Consider the following 18580-nt stretch of genomic DNA (forward strand, 5'->3'; position numbering starts at 1 on the left):
CTGGCTTCGCTGAAGAGGAATGAGTTTCCCAGAAAGCCGCGTGCAAAGGCAGGCACTTCCCCAGTCTGTTGGGCAGAAAGCCCAAAGCTGACCCCAGAGGCCCGACTCTCGGGTTTGGGGGCCCCCTGGGGAGGCAGGGGGTGGGGTGCCTAGTGGAGAGGCTGACCCCGGATGAGTGGAAGCTGCCAGGCTCCAGGGATGCTCCGGAGGAGGGAGGCCGCGCTCCAGCTGGGCCGGTGCCTGCCCCGGGGGCGGCGGCGGAGGCGGCGGCGGGAAGGTTCACGCTGCGGCCAGCAGACTGGCTGCGTGTTGCAATGTCTGGTGGCGTTTGCAGCATCCTGTCCGTGTGCGCAGCTGGGGTAACCTCGGGCCGGCGCGGAGGAGCGTGTGTGGCTCTCAGGCCGCGCGGCCTGGAGGCTGCTGGCACCTTGCATCTCATTTACAGCTCCGGGTTCAGCCGCAGGTCAGCAGCGCGGGTGACATCACGGCGTTTGTTTACCGCTCGGCCGGAGGGAGGAAGCGGGCGGTCCCCGCAGAGGGAGGGGACCCTTTCCCCCCTCCGCACCCCCCACCACGCCCGACCCCAACCCGGCCCCCGCCCCCGCCGCCCCTGCGGCCTCCTCATCCTCGCCCCGCCCCCAGCCCCACTCTCCCCCGCGCTGCCCCTTCCCCTTCTTCTCCCCAGCCCCATCCCCAACACGACGCCCCTCCTCACCCTCCCGAGACCCCACCTGTGAAGCCCCCGCTCATCCCGGCACCTCCGGCCACGGCCCCGCCCACACCCTCTCCATCTACCCCACCCCCTTCCCCTACCCCTTCCACCCCTTTCCCGTCCGCCCAATGGGAACCCGGCCCAATCCCCACACGGGACTCCAGCCCAGTCCCACCCCAGCCCCTCGCGGGACCACCGCAGGACCCCACCCGCCGCCCGCCCGTCCCTGGGCCCATTTTCAGAAGGACTTCCTGGAGCCTCCTGCCAGATCCGCTGAGGTTTCCCCCGGCGACTCCTGCCACCCCCTCACCCCATCATGTGAGCGGGGACCCGCCTCCCTGCACGGAGCGGGCTGCGATGGCCTGCGATGGCCGGCCACTTTGTTATTGGCAACTGGTGTGTTTACCCGGCACGCTAGGAGGGTAGCTGGCCTGCTTGGCCCGCATCCAGGCACCCTCCACCTGGAACTCCTTCCTCCCTCAGCGCCCCGCCCCTCCCTCCGCTTAGGCTGAGTGTTCTGGAAGCTGAAGGGACCTGGGGAATCTAAGTCAGGATCTTTCTCTTCCTCCATACCTGGAACTTGCCAAAGCCCGCCTTCCCGGGAGAGGGAGGCTCAGGGCCTCAGTTAAGGCAACCCTGTTCTTCCATTTTCTCAGGTCAAACCCTTTAGGGCCCCCTTGGCACCCCTCTTCCTCTGAATCCATCCTCCTCCATCACCTCCACCCAAGTGCCCCAGCCCCATTCACCTCCACCTATCACATCGGTCACCTGTGGGTACAGCAGCAGCTCCTCAAGGGCCCTGGTCCACCTCCCTGGTTCCCGCCCCCATTCCAAACCCCCAGTGCTGCGGTCAGAACTCGTTCCAGAATCCAAGTAGAGCCGTCCTTTCTCTGTTCACAACCCTCCGAAGGACTTCCATCTCACTGGGAATAGAATTCAAAGCCCACCCCGCCCCCCATGGCTACAGCCCCTAACCTCACGTCTCCTACTCAGCTCTTCCACTTGGCCTCCTTGCTGTCCCCTGAACACACCAAACTCATTCCTACCCCCGGGCCTTTGCACTGGCTGTTCCCTCTGCCTGGAATGCTTCTTCCCCAGATGTCTGCATGGCTTCCTCCTTCACTTCCCTTAAGTCTCTGCCCAAATCAGAGAGGCTTTCCCTGTCCCCCATCCCCATCTAAATATCACTCCCACCACACAATCATTCTATCCAGCCTCCCTACAAAGCTTCCTGTTCCTTCCATGCACTTTTGGCCACCTTTATATATTATATGGTCAATCGTTTATTGTCCGTTGGCCCCCATCTTCCCCATACACACGTGAAAGCAAACTCCAAGAGAGTGGGATGAATTTATTTCCTGTTGTATCCCGGGGCCTCCAGCAGTGTCTGGCCATCCAGTCACCACCCAGTAAATACTCCTTGAATGAGTGAGTGAATGAACAAGTGAGTGAACGAGGCAGGACAGGGAGTAGTGAGAGAGCTTGGCTTTGGAGTCCGGGTTCAAGTGTTGCTTTGAAACTTCTGGCTGTACAGCCTGCACGGGTTACTCAGCCTGTCTGAGCACTGGACTTAATGGTCCCATTTCTCAGGATGGTAATACTGAAGGCCTGCACCAGGCTGGAGAGTGGTCTGTAAATGCTGCCTCTCCTCTCCCCTCCTCGGTACCCCCACCTCAGGGTCACCTGGGAGTTCTCCATCAGAAGGTCAAGAGGGAGGGACCGGGGCAATGGTCATGGGGCTTCGGCTAGTGACTCTGGCCCGAATTTCCCCACCCCTGTGTTTTGCCAGGGGTGGTCTGAGGACAGACAGGGAGAGGCACAGCCCTTGAGTTTCTGGCTGGAAGTGAGAAGTTGTTCTGCTTTCCCATAGAGTCAGCCTTTGAGACGGTTTCCTTGGAGGGTTTTTTCCAGCGGTCTTAGAACCAGAAATGTTCCCAAGAATCACACTCAAGGATGAGATGGTACTTAGATGAGTTGTCACACTTGGTTTCTGAGCTGTAGCTCTTGGCAGGTAGTGGTATTAGGTTTTGAGGGGAGTGCCCTCTGCCCTCGGGGACATGAGGCATTCACCACGGAGGGAGACGTGGCTCAGCGACTGAAAAAGAAGAGATCTGGGAAGTTAAAAAAGCAGGCACATACCTACGGATGTTTATAGCAGCTTTATTCCTAATCCCCAAAACTTGCAACCAAAAGTCCTTCGGTAGGGGAATGGATCAATAAACTGTGGAACATTCAGACAACGGGATATTATTCAGCACTGAAAAGAAATGAACCATCAAGCCGGGAAAAGACACAGGAGAACCTTAAATGCATATTACTAAGTGAAAGAAGCCAGTCAGAAAAGACTACATCCTGGATGATTCCAACCATATGCCATTCTGGAAAAGGCCAAACTATGAATACAGTAAAAAAGATCAGTGGTTGCCAGGGGTCAGAGGAAAGGAGGGAAACCCTAGAGGATCTTTAGGGCAATGAAACTACTCTCTCTGATACTACAGTGGTGGATACATGTCCTTATACATTTGCCAAAACCCATAGAAGGTACAACAGCAAAAGTGAACCCTAATGTAAACTATGGACTTTGGGTGATAATGATGTGTCCATGTGGGTTCATCAGCTGTAACACATGTACCATTCTGGAGAGGGATGTTGATAGTGGGGAGGCTGTGCGTGTGGCAGCGGCAGGAGTTCAGTGGAAACCGCAGCAGGCGTTGAGCTCAGCGCAGGCAGGTAGCGAGCACTCGTGGTCGTCCTGAGCCTCCTGAGGGGCCGGTTCCAGGCTGGACGGCGGCCGGGAGGGAGTCTCTGCCGGCCCCAGGCTGTGGTCAGTGACTTGTGGGAAGAGGACACCGCTGGGCGATCTAATTTGAGGAGCTTCAAAACAATCCTCTCCAACAGCTGAGCCAGCAGTAGCCAGAACATGAGCCTGTGCAGTCGGACCACGCGGCTCCGTGGGAGGCCCTGCCTGCCGCTCAGCTCAGGGAGCTCAGCGGTGCAGGAGCGGGAGGGGAAGGCTGGCTCTGGCCTACGTCCCTAAGAGAGAGGCCCCGTGGTGACCCGCTGAGGTCACGGCTCAACAGTGGGACACAGGCAATGAACCTGAGGCTGCTCAAAGGGCAGGGTGCAGACAGGGGTCTGGAAACAGGGCTCCCAGGAGAAAAGGCAGAAAGGAAGTCCAGGAAGGAGACAGCTGGAGACGGTACCCGATCTCTGTCATCAATTGCGTTTTGGAAGAAGAAAGGCTGATGGCTTGTTGGGGATGTGGGAGTGATAGGCCAGCACTCCCAGTGGGTGAGAGCTAGAGGCATCCAACCCAGGTTCATTCGTAGGAAAAAAAAAAAAAACTTCCGTCCTAAAGAGCGAAGGGCTGTGATCAAGCGTGTTAGCATTCAAACTTTGTTCTTTTTTTTTTTTTTTTTTTTAGCAGCAGAATCTTTGTAGAAATGACTACTATAGAAGCGCAATGAAACTGCCACTGCTCTGGAGGATGGAGGATGGAGAGCTGGCTTGGGACCCTGTCTACCAAGCCCCCCACCCCTCAGCAGCCCCTGAAGCTCCTCACTAGAGCCCCCAGGGTCCCAAGAGCTCAGCGTGAAAACCTCTCCTCCTAAGAAATCCTCCTAATGGGTGACCCGCAGCCGGCTTTGCAGCTGGATGCTTTTGACGCTGGTCTCCTCCTTCCTGGGTTGGGGGTGTGAACAAAGGAGGGTCCTCTAAATCTGGTGGAAGGCTGGGAATGGGGAGCCCTCTAAGATTCTGGGGTTCAACCCCGGTCAAGGCTGTGTCCACAGGTGAGGCAAAGAAACCCCAGCTGGGGTCTTCCCGGCATCCATCACCACCGTGGCTCCAGTTTTGTGGAGGATGGCGGGATCTTCTGCGAGCAAGGGGCGATCTATTTCTGTTCCTGGGTTAATAATAAGAGTAGAAGTAGTAGTAATAATAAAAATAATAGCTAGCATTTGTCATGTCCTTTCCTCATCCTCCCAGCCTCCCTTCCAAGTGGATGCTTCATAACCTGAATTTATAGAGAGGTTAAGGGGAGGGTTGTGTAAGTGGTAGGTCAGAGAACCGAACCAAGGCTATCTGGCTCCGGAGCCCATGTTCTAGGCTACTCTACTCAAGAGAGAGAGAGGTCTCTTTTTGGAAACGGACAGGGATGTGAAAGAGAAGAGAGCTCAAAACGTAACATATCCTATAGGCATACCTACTGAGAGTGTGTATATCAGTGTTTCAGATATGACCTCCCACCCACAGGTGTGTCCACTCAGCCCCTCCTTGCTGGTGACCTGCTGTGTATCACGCGCTCGGTTTTGCCGTTTGCTTGTTCTCATCTGGCCACAGGATTTATTTATTTTTTTTAGAAGATGTTGGGGGTAGGAGTTTATTAATTAATTTATTTATTTTTGCTGTGTTGGGTCTTCGTTTCTGCGCGAGGGCTTTCTCTAGTTGTGGCAAGCGGGGGCCAGTCTTCATCGCGGCGCGCGGGCCTCTCACTGTTGCGGCCTCTCTTGTTGCGGAGCACAGGCTCCAGACTTGCAGGCTCAGTAGTTGTGGCTCACGGGCCCAGTTGCTCCGCGGCATGTGGGATCCTCCCAGACCAGGGCTCGGACCTGTGTCCCCTGCATCGGCAGGCGGACTCTCAACCACTGCGCCACCAGGGAAGCCCCAACACAGGATAGATTTTTATTCACATCCTCCTGCTGGAGGTGCTGGGCGTGGAGAGCTATGTGCCCTCCAAATTGTGACTTTCCCGCCCCTCTCCACCCTGCCGTGCTTTGGGGTCTGGTGGGTATTTTCCTTCCTTCTGAGAAGCCAGCTGAACACCGCTCTGCTCCAAAACATGGAGCCCATGGGACACGCCTGCCAAAGACCTGCCCAGGGACTTGGATCTTTCCGGGGCTGCCAATTATAAACAGATGCTCCTCCTGGGACCCACCCGGAGGCCACCCAGCTCATGTCCCTGGTGGGACCACGCACCACAGATGAACTCCAGCAATGAACGTCAAGGCCAGGCATTTGTGTGAGCCCCTCTGGGTGAGGAAGGCAAGGCTGGGTGGAGGAGAGGCACTCACTGTTCTTTGATCAGCAGACTTTTCTCAAGGCCTCCTGGGGCCAGTGCCATGAGACAATGCTCGCTGGCTTTCACTCTGTACCTGGCGCGTGCTGGATGCTGAGGTTAGGAGATGACTGACTCCCTGGAGGTCCTCCCGAGCTTGTGGAGGAGCTTGTTCACAAATGGGCCCAGCACACTCACATCTGTGCACCAGCGACGGAACAAACAAGGGTTGGTGTTGGCACTCAGGAACATGGGTTCTGAGTCACGCTATGCCACTGCTTATAAGTGGTGTGACCTCGGGCAAGTCATTTCATCGTCTGCACCTCACCTGTAGAATGGAGAGAGAAATCATACCTCCTGGTGGGATTGTGAGGATGAAAGGAGAAAACACTTGGATGTAAAGTGTTCAATAAATGTTAGCCAGTATATGGTGGTGTTGTTATTGTCGTAGGGATGATGGAAGGAGGAGCCAGGGAAGCTTCAGAATTGCGGGGCCATTCGGGCAGGGTTCTGCAGGATAAATAAGAGTCCACAAGGAGCCTTTGGCATTTAAAACAGAGAAAAAACAGTCTGTGCTGGGCACTAGGTAGGGTCACAGTGAACCCAGGATGGGTGAGATTTAGTTCCGGCCCTCCAGGAGACAGTATGTAGATGTGAAATGGCGAGACAGCACACACAGGGCCAAGTACAGTGCGTCATGAGTGGGTGTAAGCTGGGAACTCTGGAGCCCCAGTGAGCTCCCTCGTGCCTTCACTCAGCCGTGGGGAGAGACATGCAGATAGTCACCTCACAGTGGAAGGGAGCCCTGAAGAGGCAATGCCAGGGACCTGGGGAACAAGCCAGGGTTGGACCAGATGTGCTGAGTTACTTGTGTGAAAAATGGCCTCTTTTGGAAATGATATGTGGGAAAGACTTTGTTCTGTCCTCTTTTTCTAAGATCATAAATGATGGAACTTGTCTTTCAGAGGCATTTTTCCTGTACAGACAAGCGCAAAGAAGCAAACTTATGATTCCCACCCAAGACAAGCCCTGTTCTTATGTAGCCTGGTGACGTCTACCAACTTACTACGTTTTTAGAGCTGACATTATCCTATGTGGATAATGCTGCATCCTTTTCTCCTGACCATTTTTCCATGATGTGAACTCTCATCATTCTAATGGCTGCAGAAGAGGGTATATCAAGGGGCTGTGCTGTGATTTTCTCAGCTCTTCTTCTCCGTGGGAAATAATAACAGAGAACAGGTGCTGAACACTAGGTGGGTGCCAGCTTTTGCACGCTTCATCCCCACAAGGCCCCATGAAGAGAGGAGATGGCTTTTCTCCTACTGGGAGAGGGAATCATGGTGAAAAACCTCAGTTCAAGTCCCACCTCTGCCCCTTGGTTGCTGTGTGACCTCAGACAAGTTGCTTAGCCTCTCTGAGTTGCAGTTTCCTTAGATATACAACAGGCATAATACAGCGACCACAGAAATGCCCCAGTTTCAACAGCGTTCCCCTCTTTATTCTTTATCACACTCACAGCGGTTTGTGTCCGGCTGTTTTCTCATTCCTTCGCTGTCTCCCTGAGGCAGAGACCATGTCTGTTTTGCTCTCCGTTAAATCCCGCAAAGACACAGCACCCAGCCCGCTGCAGGCCCTCTGTGCGGTCCTGTCGAGGGCTTGTGGATGTTGAGGGAGATGAAGCTGAGGTCTGGGTGGGAATAAACACTGGTGTGAGGACTCAGGGGATTTGGGAGCAGAATTCTCAATGCTCAGAAAAATCCCACCGTCCCTTGGGTTTCAGGGGTGCATCTGCGGAGGACAAAGGCTCCGGGTTCAAATCCTGCCCCTGCCCCCCACTGGGTGCGACTTTGGAGAAGTTAACTCAGAGCCTTTGAGCCAGTGTCCTCAGCCATAAAAAGTGGATCGTGATAGCCTTCAGCTTTGGGGGCTGCTCGGGGGTTCAGGCTCGCTGCGAGGGCAGCTCCGAGGGAGAGGAGGGCGGTACCCCGTGCCTCTGCTGGGAGGCCTGGGATGCCAGAGGTCTTCACCCCACTTCCCTCCTCCTCCCCAGGACAGAAATTCGCCATTTGCCCCCCGAGGGGAGGGGAGGCCGGGGGGGTGTCGAGTGCCCCTGAGCTCTTATTTTATAAACTCGGCTTAAGAGTAAATCCCGGGGCCGCTGACCCTCCCCAGCTGCTCCCTGTCCTGGGAGTTGATTAAGAGGAGGCCACGTTGGGTTCCAAGGGCTCATAAATCTGGCCCCTCCCCAGGCTGCTTACCCCATGCTCCTCTCAGCCCCTTGCCTCCCGCCCACCCCATCCTTACCCACATTGGGGCACTGGGTGGGACTCCTGTCCTGTCAGCTGTCCGGGGTCACCCCCAGGTGACTCTGGTGAGAAGCCACCCGGACCAGCCTCTGAGCTGTATCTGCCAGGTTCCTGGCCAGTGACTCTGGGTCCCCAGAGGGGTCCGGGCAGGTCACTGGAGGAGGAGGAGGGACAGTGGCTGTAGCAGCTCCAACTGGGCAGCTCCTAGCCAGCCAGGAAGGGCCCCCATCCCTCCACTCAGCTCTCTCCCTCACCTCCCACCCCCAGCGGCTCAGTTTCTGGAAGGCTCCATCAAGGTGACCAGCCCTAGCCTCCCTGTCACCATGGAGACGCACCTGGGTCCTAAGACGGGCACATGCCCAGCCTGCCTCCCCAGGGACTCGCCCGAGGAAACGCACAGCAGTGCGGAGGCTGCACACACACACACACACACACACACACACACGCATGCAGAGAGAGACACACTCACTCAGACACGCACAGAGGGAGACACATAGTGAGGCGTGCACACATCGGCCTGGGCCTCACCTCACAGCTCAGTCCTGGGTGGTTTTGAGGCTCTGGGTGAGAGTCCGGGTCTCGCTGACTCTTGGGCTAAGTAGCCTGTGTGTTGAAGGTTCTGGGACCCTAAATGGCTCAGTCAAGGAAACTGGGCTCATCTCAGCCTCGGAGAGGCTATTGAAGCACCTCCCACCCTGTGCCACCTACGGCCATGAACTTTCATTCATTCGCTCAACGAATAGCACTTGCATTGCTGGGCACTGAGATATGAAATGAACAAGGCAGGATCAAGGCCCCCGGGAGCTCCCTGCTCAGAGGGGTGGGGTGAGGAGGACAGAAAGCAAACCCGTAACAGTGTCTGGGGGGAAAGGTGGGGTCTCTGAGCGCAGAGCATGAGGCCAGCCCACCGGGGGCATCCTCAACAGACCCCCAAAAGGACATGGCCAAACCTCAGCGTCCCACCTGGGTGTGTATACACGGAAGACAGCGGGGCACGGCCTTCCTCTCGCCTCCCTCACCCCAGCCCCTGCTTCCCTCTCCAGGGTGTCCTTCCAGCCACGCAGACCGTGCTGGCCTTCCCTGTCCCCTGTCTGCTGGTTTTCTTGTGCTCCCAGGCACCTGGACCCCTGCGCCTCGCAACAAGCCCCTACCCCCACTTTAAGCTTCCCTCCGCTTGTCCAGAAGTTCTCAGAGTCCGGAGGCGCCTCTCTCGTCCTCAGCCAGGCCCTAGGAGACTGTGCAAGCGCCAGGGTCCTGTTCCCCGTATGAGATGGAGGTGGGATGGGATTAGGCAGGGACCAGAGTAGGAGAAAGGAGGCCAAGGATTTCCTTCACCTCAGACTGACATACTCAGGAATTAGATGGATGGATGATGGAGTGGATGGACGGATGTGAGGAGGGATGGATGGACAGACAGATGGGGTGACAAGGGAGGATGGAAGGAAACTAGGATGACTGACTGCCAGGCAAGAGTGAGGTCTGAGATGGTGGAAGATGCCCGAACAGGTGTTTATCTCTTCTCCATGAAGGGAATCTCTCCAGCCTCTCCTGGAGGAACACATCCTAAGTCTGTTTTTAGTTCAACAGACAAGAAAGTGTCCCTTGGAGCCTGTCTAACTGCAGACCTTTTGCTCTTGAAGGACTTTTGTGGTCGTAGAGGGTGGCTGATGGAATTCTCCCTCGTAAAGCCTTTCCTGTATTTCAAGACCTCAATTAAAATAAATAAACTGGTTGGACAAGGTGGGGTTTTCAAACTGGGCTTTCCCAGAGGTGTTTCAAGAGTTGAAAGCACACTTTTATTTTCCTTTAAGAAGTATTTCGAAAGTTTTAAAAACTCTAATAAAAAGTCAAATCCACGGGAGCCACCAACACATTAGTGTGTCCTGCCAGCTAACCCATTTTGTGCCTTTTTTGGTTATGGGAAAATTCTGAGATTTCAAGGTAAACAACTGATAAACAGTTATCACCAACAACTACTTATCTGCGTGACTTTTCTCCATACCAAGTCCAGAGCAAAGTACAGAAATCAGTTAGATTCTGGTCTGGCGTGACTGCAGTTAATCCATCACTCCCACTTGAAAATGTTTGCCTTCCCACCTCAGCCTTTCTGCTCTCATGCGTTGCTGTTAGTGTAAGAAAATATGGAGTTGGACGTGTAATTTGTTCCTTTTACTGGTTTCACACATGGGGTTCCGTGTTAGGTTTTCTTTTTTAAGGAGAAATTTCATTGATAATTTTTAAAAGAAAGAGAAGAGACAAAAATAGAAACCCATTAGGTTAATCCCCCAGGAGCCTTTTATCTCTTCGTTTCTCTGATTCTCTCCAGCCCCCAGCCTTTCTCCCTCTGTGCTGATTAAGCTGGGTCTCAGGATTCTTAGTTCCACGTCACCCGACCCTGGTTCCTTTACCAACAGGGGCCTCTCTGGACCCAACGACGACGTACCGTGGGAAGGAGTGTCATTCTCCTGTAGGTCAAGGTTGAGAATTAGCCCGGCCTCTCTTCTGAGTATTTTATGGCCAGCCGTTCATAAATTTGGTCCACCCCCTTTAAGGATTCATGTCTTGGTCCTGCCAGGGTCACTTCCTGGTGTAATGAGTCCCGCATTTATTACCTGCGGGGTGAGGTCGTGCTTCCTTCCCCGGAGGAGCCCAGCTGCCTGTCTTCCTGGCCCTCCTTCTGCTGGACCACAGCTGGGTGGAAGGGAAAGCTTCGCTCAGCCTCCAGGCACCTCACGGTCAGAACCTCGCAGTCCATTCATCAGCGGGGCTCTAGACCTCAGTGGTTAGAAGGCCAGCTTGTTTCTAGCTCAGAGCATTCTGGAACATTGTGCAGAAAGAGCTCTGCTACTACTTTTAACTAGGTAGGATCATTGGAATTGGGCCGACAGGAGACGTCCTCCTGGAAGCAATGCGTAAGAAAGACTTGTGAATCACACATCCACCCACGGGTCATAAACAGGCTCAGAAACTCTTGGTTCCCTTCAGAGTAGGCTGTATATATCCCTCTAACAAATCATATTGTGACTTTGCATCCTCTCTTGGAATGGAATCAGGGAGGCCTGTCCTGGGGCAAGTTACATACTGAATTTCTGATGGCGATCATTGAATCGCCATGGCTTCCTTAATGACCACGTGTTCAGTACTGCTATCCTCTCCTTCCAGATCGTTCTGTGGGGCCGGACTGAGAAATGCCTGAAGGAGACGACGGAGGAGATTCGGCAGATGGGCACCGAGTGCCACTACTTCATCTGCGACGTGGGCAACCGGGAGGAGGTGTACCAGACGGCCAAAGCTGTCCGGGAGAAGGTGAGCAGCCTGCGAGGGTCCGGCCTCAGCTCTGCCGGACCCTGGGGGGGAATGCTGGCCGAAGAGAACATTCTCACGTGGCCCGGGAGAGAGCTTTGCTTATGGCAGAATGGCTATTTTCAGGGCATCTCGGAGGGCTTTCCTATGAAGCTGGCCCAAGCTGCGTGTGCGTGTGCGTGTTGCAGGGGGCAGGGACTAGGGGCATAGGTTGATTACGGAAGAGGACTGATCACCTGTTGTCCCCTTTGGAAGTTTAGATCTTGTGAGTTTCTATCCTAGACCCTGGGGGACAAATGTCCCGTTGCCCTCTGGGAAAATCCCCGACTCCAGGCATCTATTTAGACTGAATGCATCACTGAGCTCCAAGAGAGCAGAAACCACCATTAGAAATCTGGCACGTGGTAAATGTTAACTATTTTTATGTAACAATAACCTGATTTATTATAGATGTGCTCTGTGCCAGGTACATTATGTGCCATAAATTATTTCTTTTTTCTGCCTTTTTTTTTTTTTTTTGCCACACTGCACGGCTTGCAGGATCTTAGTTCCCTGATTGGGGATCGAACCCAGGCCCTCGGCAGTGAAAGTGCAAAGTCCTAACCACTGGGCCGCCAGGGAATTCCCAGCCGTAAATTATTTCTGATCCCCGGAACGACCCTGGCACGGTTATCAGCCCCATCTTACAAATCAAGACTGATGCTCAGAGAGGGGGTGTGACTTCCCAAGACCAGGTCCCTCCTCCCCAAGTGCGAGCCGCTGGGGCTGCCCGCCCGAACGGCCCCTCGACCCCCTCTCGGCCACAGGTGGGCGACATCACCATCCTGGTCAACAACGCCGCCGTGGTCCATGGGAAGAGCCTGATGGACAGTGACGACGATGCCCTTCTCAAGTCCCAGCACATCAACACCCTGGGCCAGTTCTGGGTACGTTTCTCCTGAGCCTGAGCCAGCCCTGGGCATGTCAGTGACATGTTCCTTCCCTCCAGGGATCCTGGGAGCTGCAGGGCGGTGGGGAGAGGCTCGCCAGGGCTTGGGATAGGGTGAGCGGACAAGACGAATGAGCGGCTGCCCCAGGAGGCATCTGGACCTTCGGAAATGTGGGGCTCGGTGCCCTCGGCCCGCACGCCTCCCGTCCCGGGAGAGCCTGGTCGCTGGCGTCGTGTGTTGTGTCCGGCCCGGTCTGTTCTCCCTGAGGGGGGTGGTAGAGGGGCTGTTGGCAGCCGTGGCTGCTGCACACTGACCTCCCCAACCCACCCTTAGACCACCAAGGCCTTCTTGCCACGGATGCTGGAGCTGCAGAACGGCCACATCGTGTGTCTCAACTCCGTGCTGGCGCTCTCCGCCATCCCCGGCGCCATCGACTACTGCACGTCCAAAGCCTCAGCCTTCGCCTTCATGGAGAGCCTGACCCTGGGGCTGCTGGACTGTCCAGGCGTCAGTGCCACCACCGTGCTGCCCTTCCACACCAGTACCGAGATGTTCCAGGGCATGAGGGTCAGGTCAGTGGCAGGGGACCCCCCTCTCCGAGCCAAGTCCCTCCAGCAGGTCGGATCAGGGGAAAGACTCATTACACACAGAGAGCCAAGATCTTAAAATAACCGAGAACCCTTTACCTCTGGCTTTTTGGTCTCGTACCTGATTCTCCGCCTGCAGGGCAGTGGGGTTCTATAGTGGTGTAGGGCCATGCTTCTCAGGTCAGGGGGCTTGTACGGAGTTCCCATGCTAAACGCATGCAATGGAATACTACCCAACTATAAAAAGGGAACCAAGTATTGGTAAATGAACAATATGGATGAATCTCAAATGTTGAGAGAAAGAAACCAGAGACATAAAAGTGCATATTCTGCATGATTCCATTTGTCTGAAGTTCTACAACAGGCAAAACTGGACCGAGGTGATAGAAATCAGAACAGGGGCCACCCCAAGAGGAGTGGGGACATAGCCTGGCAGAGAGCACCAGGGAACCTTCTAGGCTTTTAGAAATGTTCTCTCGTCTTGATTTGATCAGGGGTTCCATAGGTAAAAATTGATCACGCTGGACACAAGATTTATGCCTTTTACTGTATGCAAATTATAGCTCAGTTTAAAGAAATACCGAAATCCACCCACCCCTCCTCCAGGCCACTTAGATCAACGGGAATGGGAACCACTGGTTTAGAGCTTGTGCTTTGGAGCCAGGCCCCTGGGGGGGGTGTGACCTTGAGCCCGATTAGTTCCCACTCCTGCCTCTGATGCTAATCTGTAGAATGGGATAAGAATGTCTACCCTTAGGGTTCTGTGATAGGGATAAAATGGGGTCTAGCATGCAACACCGTATGTGCTACATAGTAAGTGCCCAGTAAATGGTGCTATAACAATGTGCACTTGTGAAGGGGCATAAGGTTATAGATAAATGAAAATGTGGAATCATCCAAAAACTATTTTCCCTGTTTTTTGCAATGCAACGTATAATGACAATCTTGCTCTCTAAGTGATATGCATCAGCTTCTTCCAAACATGAGGATAGAGTGGAAGTGTCATTGTGAGAGTTTCCTGAGAGAGTGGAAGGCATGTGGCGTAGTGCATCCGGGTGGGAATCACTCAGAACACCTTAATGATTATCACCGAGTCTGGTTTTGCTATCAAGAATCAAAACACCTGGTTTTGCAGACTCACAGATATGGAGAACAGACTTGTGATAGCCAAGGGGGAGGCAGGGCAGGGGACGAGGGAAGGAATGGGAGTGTGGGATTAGCAGACGCAAACTATTATATATAGGATGGATAAACAACAAGGTCCTACTGTATAGCACAGGGAACTATATTCAGTATCCTGTGACAAACCATAATGGAAAAGAATATGTGTGTGTGTGTGTGTGTGTGTGTGTGTGTGTGTGTGTGTGTGTGTGTATAACTGAGCCACTTAGCTGTATAGCAGCAATTCACACAATACTGTAAACCAACTATACTTCAATAAAATTAAAAAAAAAAACAACTCCCTGTTTGGAATCACACCTCAGCTACTGAATGGTGGCGAAATCTTGAACCAATTTTGTTACCACTCTGAGCTTTACTTTGCTCATCTGTCAAACAGTGAAAATAATACTTACCTCATAGGATTATTGAGAGAATTAGAAATAACACATGTAACATATCTAGTGCAAAGCCCAGGGCCTATGAGATGCTCAGTAACGAACTGCTGCTCTTATTATTTTTACTAACAATAAACATCTTCGTAAGTTCATAAGTTATAAATCTTCCTAGCAGACTTCAGTCGTCACAGATGTATATATTTCCACCTGACTTATATGCAAATTATCATAGATTCTGAATTTAGAGGAGGCTGGATTAATGACTATTAATATTCCATGTTGGTTTTTTCCCAACATGATGTCTTGGTTTGGCTTCTTTTCATCTGGGTATACAGGAAGTGCTCAAACAATGCATATTGGATGGAAGTGCAGCAGTGGTGACCCATTGGTTCTAACTGGGTGCCCTGAAGTGGGCAGGACATTCACAGACCTCGCATCCCTGCGCCCGTTTCGCCTTCTGGCATAGTTTCCTCTCCATCACTTTAAGAAGGAAATGCAAGGCCTCCCCCAGATCATTTTTCCACAGTGGCTCAGAATGTGGGCCCAAACTGCGGGGGCCTAATCCCAGCTCTGTGTGACCTTGGGCAAATTACTTCTCTTTCCTGTGCCTCGGTTTCCTTGTCTGTAAGAAGGGATTGATAATGGTACCCTGACCTCACAGGCTAGGTGAGCTCCTGTGCGTGAATCAGCTAGCCAGCTGGCAAGTAGTAAGCACTGGGTGAAGGTTAGTTACCTGTGGATTGCAGGTGAGCCCCGAGGGCTTGGGAGAAGAGCAGCAGAATGTTGATTCGTACCTAACCAACTCCCATTTCTTGAAAGAAGAAAAAAAGAAAGAAAGAAAGAAAAACATTGGCTTCCTCTCCAACCATGCTTAGCAGCTTCCCAGGGTTGAGGGTAGGAGACATGTTTAGGGCAAAACTGATGGGTTTTCTGGCAAGAGTGGCCATGTAGGTGGGTGCTGTTGTTTGTAAATTGCTCTTTACCGATCTTCTTCATGTTCCAGCCACACCAGACACTTTACAAACGCTTCTGCGTTTGACCCTCCACAGCCCTGTGAGGGCTCTTATCCCCATTTCTCAGATGAGGCAAGTGAGGCTCTGAGAAGCAAAGTTACTTGCCCAAGACGACACAGATAGAAGTTGGCTGAGCATATGCTCTTTCAAGGGCTTGTGCAGCCTCCGTGGGAGTTCGTAGCTCTGCCGGTTCCCCGGGTACCCATATCCCACACACCACGGAGGGAAAAGAGAAAGCCCCACCAGCGGGCGTGTGTGGAGGCATCCCCTCTGTCAGGTTCTCCCACAAGGATCTTACCAGGAAGGGCCCCCGAGCCCACGGAGCTTGGTCTGTCCGTCCTGTCTCTTCCCGTCCCCCCAGCAGCAGCGCCGGCCCAAGTGGGGGCTGGAAACCCACACTGTCCACCTTGTCCGCGGGGCTCCAGCGTCACGAGCCGTCTCACGCGTCCATCTCCGCAGGACCCTGAGGCCGGCCCTTCCAGACTGCAGGGCTGTGGGCATCCTGGCAGCCCGTCATGATGGCAAAGGAAGCCAAGGGTTGGGGGCAGGCTCCGTGGACTCTCTGAGGCCAGCCAAGCCCGCGCTGGGGGCCCCGGAGTTGCCTTTTTCTCAGGGTGACATCATCCGCAGGTGACTGGTCACCCTCGATCCTCCTGGTGCCAGAGCAGCTCACCAGCCCTTTGTGGGCCTGAGGTCAGAGCCAGCGGCATCAGTCCTGCACCTATAGGCCCAGGAGCGGTGGGACGAGCAGCATGCGAGGGACAGGGGAGACAGAGCACCGGCCTGGGGCTCCCGCGGGCCTGGTTTGAATCCAGTCCCCACCACCTCCCCAGAGCCTCGGCTTCCTTCTCTGGCAGTTGGAGCAAATGAGGCCTGTTGACCACTCAGCACAGGCCTGGTGGCCTTAGGGAGCGTCATCCCCGTACGGGTCTCAGGTCAGATGTCTCTGAACAGGCATGAGAAACCCCTGATGTTTGCTTACTAGCCATTCATTCATTTATCAACCCCATGGAGACGCCCTGTAGATGTCTGAATGAATCGGTGAGTGTATCCATGAATCAGGGAACGAGTGAGTATCTACCCACTCAGCACGCATTTATTGAGCACCTACTATATCCCAGACACTGCACACAGGGCATACAGTAGGGGGCAAGACCCACCCGACTTCTGCCCTCGGGGAACTCACAGGCTTATGGGGGAGACAGGCCATTCACAGGAAACACGCGTACAGGCGAGGTCGTTCTCGATTCAGTCAAGGCAATTATCAGGGGGACGAGATTAGAGCCCACTCTGAGTGCACGGGAGGAAGGAGCCAGGCTGGTGGGACAGCTGAGATGGGAAAGATCTTAAGTGACAGGCTTGGCCAGGATCGCTGGGGCAGAGTGAGAAGGAGGAGAGGTAAGGCCCAGAGTGGGTAGGACTGAAAGCAGAGGAAGGGACCCTGGGAGGGCTTTAGCAGGGCAGGACACGAGGTGAGTGAGGTGCGGGGGAGCCCTCTGTAGTGCTCTGAGAATGGGTCCCAGGTGGGTGGGTGGGCTAGAAGCCCTCATTCCTCCAGGGGAGCCTCGCTGGGAGGAGTGAGAGGATGAGGACCTCCTGACACATCCCGGGGGGCGGGAGAGGGTTCCAAACAGGTCTCAAGTCTCCCACACAGGAGAAGCCGAAGGGATGACCCTGACATGTTAGCCACAGGGGTTTTCAGCAGAAGTGCTCGCTTCTCAGGGGAAACGCACTCTGTCTCTTCCTGCCTGCAGGTTCCCCAACCTTTTCCCGCCCCTGAAGCCGGAGACCGTGGCCCGGAGGACGGTGGAAGCCGTGCAGCTCAATCAGGCCCTCCTCCTGCTCCCTTGGACGATGCATGCCCTCATTATCTTGAAAAGGTATGGGGCTCGGGGAGGAAGCTCTGGGTCAGCTCTGGCCATTTCCCCTTCTCCCAGTGGACCCTGGTGGGGAAGAGGCCTCAGGCAAGAGAAAGTACCCAGGTGATTGATTAGTCATGTCTGCCTGCTGTGGGCATGAAAATTAGAGCAGTGGCATGTGTGCCATGGATATACTAACCTTACTAAGGAGTGGCGGTTCTCAAACTTGTTGGTCTCAAGAACCCTTTACAATCTTAAAAATTGTTGAAGAACCCAAAGTGCTTTTATCTATGTGAGTTGTATCTATTGTATTAGAAATTAAAGCTAGAAAATATTTTATGGGATTTATACATTTATTCATTTATATATAGCAAGAAAAAATCCATTCAGTGTTAACATAAATTATATTTTTGTGAAAAGTAAACGTATTTTCCAAAAAGAAATGTAGTAAGAAGAATGGCATTATTTTATATTTTTGCAAAGCTCTTTATTATCTGAATTAATTGAAGACAAATGGATGCTCATATCTGCTTCTGATTTTAATCTGTTGATGTCACATGTCATGTAGCCTCTGGAAAACTCAACTGTACACTCATGAGAGAATGAGAGTTAAAAAGTCAAATCCTAACTCAGTATTATAATAAAAATAGTTTGACCTCACAGACAGACCCCTAAAGAGATCTCAGGTACCCCCAAGGGTTCCTGAGCCACACTCTGAGAACTGCTATTCTAGAGACTAAATCTTGGCCCTAACCTTCAGGAAGTTCAATCTAATAGGGAAGACGGGCGGTCCAGTGGTTAAGGCTCTGCGCTTCAGCTGCAGGGGGCATGGGTTCGATCCCTGGTTGGGGAACTAGGATCCCGCATGCTGTGTGGCACGGCCAAAAATAAAATAAAATAGAATAAAATTTTTAAATGAACATCAATTAATGGGGAAGACAGGGATTTCGTTGCCAAAGTCTCGGGATTCACAGAAACATCGCTGGTGGGATTTACCAGGGCAGACCACCTTGGGGGGGGTAGGCTTTACAGAGGAGACCATCTTCCTCCAGAATTTGCCCAGCACCACATTCCCTAGAACTTTCCAGACTCTGGGCAACCATTCCCATCCCACTCCCACACTGAAGGGGCCATTGCAGGTGCCCCACTAAACACTATTTTCATGGGCCTCTCATGCTGCAGAGAGAGCTTTGACCCTGGAGCCCAAGTGACCGTGGACTCTTGGCTCCCCTGGGCCCCCAACCCCCAGCTGACTG

General features: G+C 53.4%; 1 protein-coding gene across 4 annotated transcripts in view; it reads left to right on the forward strand.

Moving 5' to 3' along the window:
* The window catches only part of DHRS3 (dehydrogenase/reductase 3), a 41042-nt gene that overhangs the window by 20469 nt on the left and 1993 nt on the right, over nt 1-18580 (forward strand). For all 4 annotated transcript variants that reach the window (XM_067017102.1, XM_067017096.1, XM_059045852.2 and 1 more), the window contains 4 exons: nt 11240-11383; nt 12187-12306; nt 12643-12881; nt 17220-17345. In XM_067017102.1, coding sequence (XP_066873203.1) covers nt 11240-11383; nt 12187-12306; nt 12643-12881; nt 17220-17345 — 629 coding nt within the window. The remainder of the gene's footprint in view (nt 1-11239; nt 11384-12186; nt 12307-12642; nt 12882-17219; nt 17346-18580) is intronic.

The sequence above is a fragment of the Kogia breviceps genome, chromosome 1 (genome assembly GCF_026419965.1).
Source record: "Kogia breviceps isolate mKogBre1 chromosome 1, mKogBre1 haplotype 1, whole genome shotgun sequence".
Taxonomy (NCBI): Eukaryota; Metazoa; Chordata; class Mammalia; order Artiodactyla; family Physeteridae; genus Kogia; species Kogia breviceps.